The 2,570-nt window shown below is 31.0% G+C and overlaps 1 protein-coding gene across 1 annotated transcript in view; it reads left to right on the forward strand.

Moving 5' to 3' along the window:
* The window catches only part of LOC106457288 (nephrin-like), a 37,195-nt gene that overhangs the window by 23,177 nt on the left and 11,448 nt on the right, over nt 1-2,570 (forward strand). Inside the window, exon 7 of the mRNA XM_022383147.1 lies at nt 1,976-2,003. Within this exon, the coding sequence (XP_022238855.1) occupies nt 1,976-2,003 (28 nt within the window). The remainder of the gene's footprint in view (nt 1-1,975; nt 2,004-2,570) is intronic.

Consider the following 2,570-nt stretch of genomic DNA (forward strand, 5'->3'; position numbering starts at 1 on the left):
ACGTAAACAAACGCTATATTCCACAACAAACGAACGATTCACGCGCTTGACTCAATTGTCCGTCTCCATCTCTGTCTGCAATTCAATTCCATTGTTGCCGTCACTTCTTGGCGGTCTTATATACAAGAATACCGCACATCTAGTAAACACTCGAGGCTTCACGAACGGACATGAACTTTCTAGAAGCCCATGACGTGTTACTAGCGTCACATGACTTCCGCTGTCGTAACAAAACCATAAAACAATAAACATGGTAGCATATGCGATTTTGGAAGATGGTTCTTGCTTCTTCATATATGAATTAAATCAATTCCCACTTCATTCCCAACTAGAGAACTTTTACGATTTTTGGGAGTTCTCCTTATTGTGCAACAAGCAAATAATTTAGGAAATTAGCACCTTAAGCTTGATTTGTAATCTGTTGTGTATGTAAATGTAGACTTGCATATCTCCCTCATCAGAACCACTTATACTCAAAGCAAGGTTTCAACAGAGGAGTTCTCTAGGCGATGGTGCGCCAGTTGTATTGACTGATCCAATGATTTTTTATAAAACTTTACAGGTAAATGTGAATCATGCATAAGATTAAAATACGAATTTCTCTAACATTATATGATGGAGCATTTATTCGTAGCCTAGCATCTGACAGCTTAATGCACATTTCTACAGGTTTATCAAAATCATTCGCTACCTACTCACGCTGATCAATAATGGCTATCCTTAATATTTATTCTTATTATTTTTTTACCAAACTAAGATATAATATTTATTGTACAAGTGTCGTGCTTACAATATAAAATAAGAAAAATATAGCTACTAAATACAAATGGTACTCAATAATTATAAACAAGAGTGTTCGGTAACAAGTTATGAATAACGTAGTTTAGGCATTGCTTTTAGTTATCCCGGATTCTAATACAGTACCGCTAACAGAGCATATGGACAATACACGTGAGAAAGCTTTGGATGAAAATGTGAAACCTAAGTTTCATATATATGTCTATATATATCGTTACTCATATTTCAAATTATGTAAAAATCCCATTTATGGTCTTCTTGCCCCAAATAGCCTTTGAAAGTTACTTAAACATTAAGGATAAAATTGTTATATATCAAATAGTTTCTCTGAATTAATCATAAAGAACATTATATATCCGTCAAATGAATCATTTATGTTTAATGCAAATCTCTACAATGGAAATGTCTAGATAGGATTTTGAATCAAAAATGTTTTTTTCTAACAAATGTCTCAATGCTCTAATGTAACCATGATCTATCTATGTATTGTAATATTGTTCAAGTACATACGTACATCCATAAGTTATTTCTTATGCTACAATAGTCATGATAATTTCCAAAAATACGAAACCAAAATATCACAAAAGTTATACAATACAGAGTTGATATTATGGATACACTACAGAATTTGAAGCTTCATATTTTGTGTTATTTACAATAAACTTTGCTATTAAACGTAATTTAAGAAAGTAAAGTACTTCGCTTGTTTTGTGACTTGTTCACTGTTGAACTTTCTCCATATATATATATATATACACTTACATTGGTTGGAAAATAAAGTACAATTTTGGGATGTATGACAAGTTGAATATTCTGTATGTTGTTCTTAATACCATGAATTCACATACTTTGAATCAACTTAATTTTACGATTTCCAAGTGAATTTTATTAATCCCAAAATAACAAACAAAACAAACAAATTAATTACTTGTCTGTTAAATTAATGTCTTTTGACTCAAAAAATCTAATTACTCATGACTGTACATCAAACTTTGTATAAAATCAAAGAACGTGAAGATAATTTAAATCACAAATATCGAAGTTTTATTGTGTTGTGCTAAAGGAGAAATAGCTGTATCGTTCATCAAAATAATGACAGAATTATTCCATTGTATTACTTTGAGAATATTTTTGTATCAGATTTCGCTAATGCACTTCTCTCTTATTTTTATATTAGGTCATGAAAAAGACAAGCCCCAGAAAACGTAAGTAACAATTAAATAGCTAATTTAATGTATTACGAAAAGGAAACTTTTTTGGTGTGTCATACTTTAGCATGAAACGATGTTTTTTATTGCACTTTTGCTTGAGCTGTCTTTGTCTACTTAGTTTACATATGTTCACTCAGCCTAACCGCAAAAAGAAACATATATGACGGATTGGCACAACTGAGAAAATCCCTTATATATGTATTGTGCTGTCAAATTGAAACTGTGACTCAGTTTATCAACATTTCTGTGTAAAGTGGATGTTCAGCAGGGATATAATATTAACTACAATTGTGTGACTTGGTACACAAACCGTTATGGTATTGTTTTCTCATTTTAAAGAGAGAGTAAAGTCAGTGGTTGATGTGGGGGAAAGAGGAAGTGAGATGGTTTGTGAAATTTTTGAAGCTGGGTACTATACTTCTTGTTTTTCATGTGTATTCTTTATTTATTATTATAAAAGTAACTAAAATGTACATATTAGAAACTTATTAGGTTATATAAGGTTAGATTAGATAAGATAATAAAAAAAAACTCATAACAATGGAAATCCGTCACGTGGTA

The sequence above is a fragment of the Limulus polyphemus genome, unplaced genomic scaffold (assembly GCF_000517525.1).
Source record: "Limulus polyphemus unplaced genomic scaffold, Limulus_polyphemus-2.1.2 Scaffold312, whole genome shotgun sequence".
Classification (NCBI taxonomy): Eukaryota; Metazoa; Arthropoda; class Merostomata; order Xiphosura; family Limulidae; genus Limulus; species Limulus polyphemus.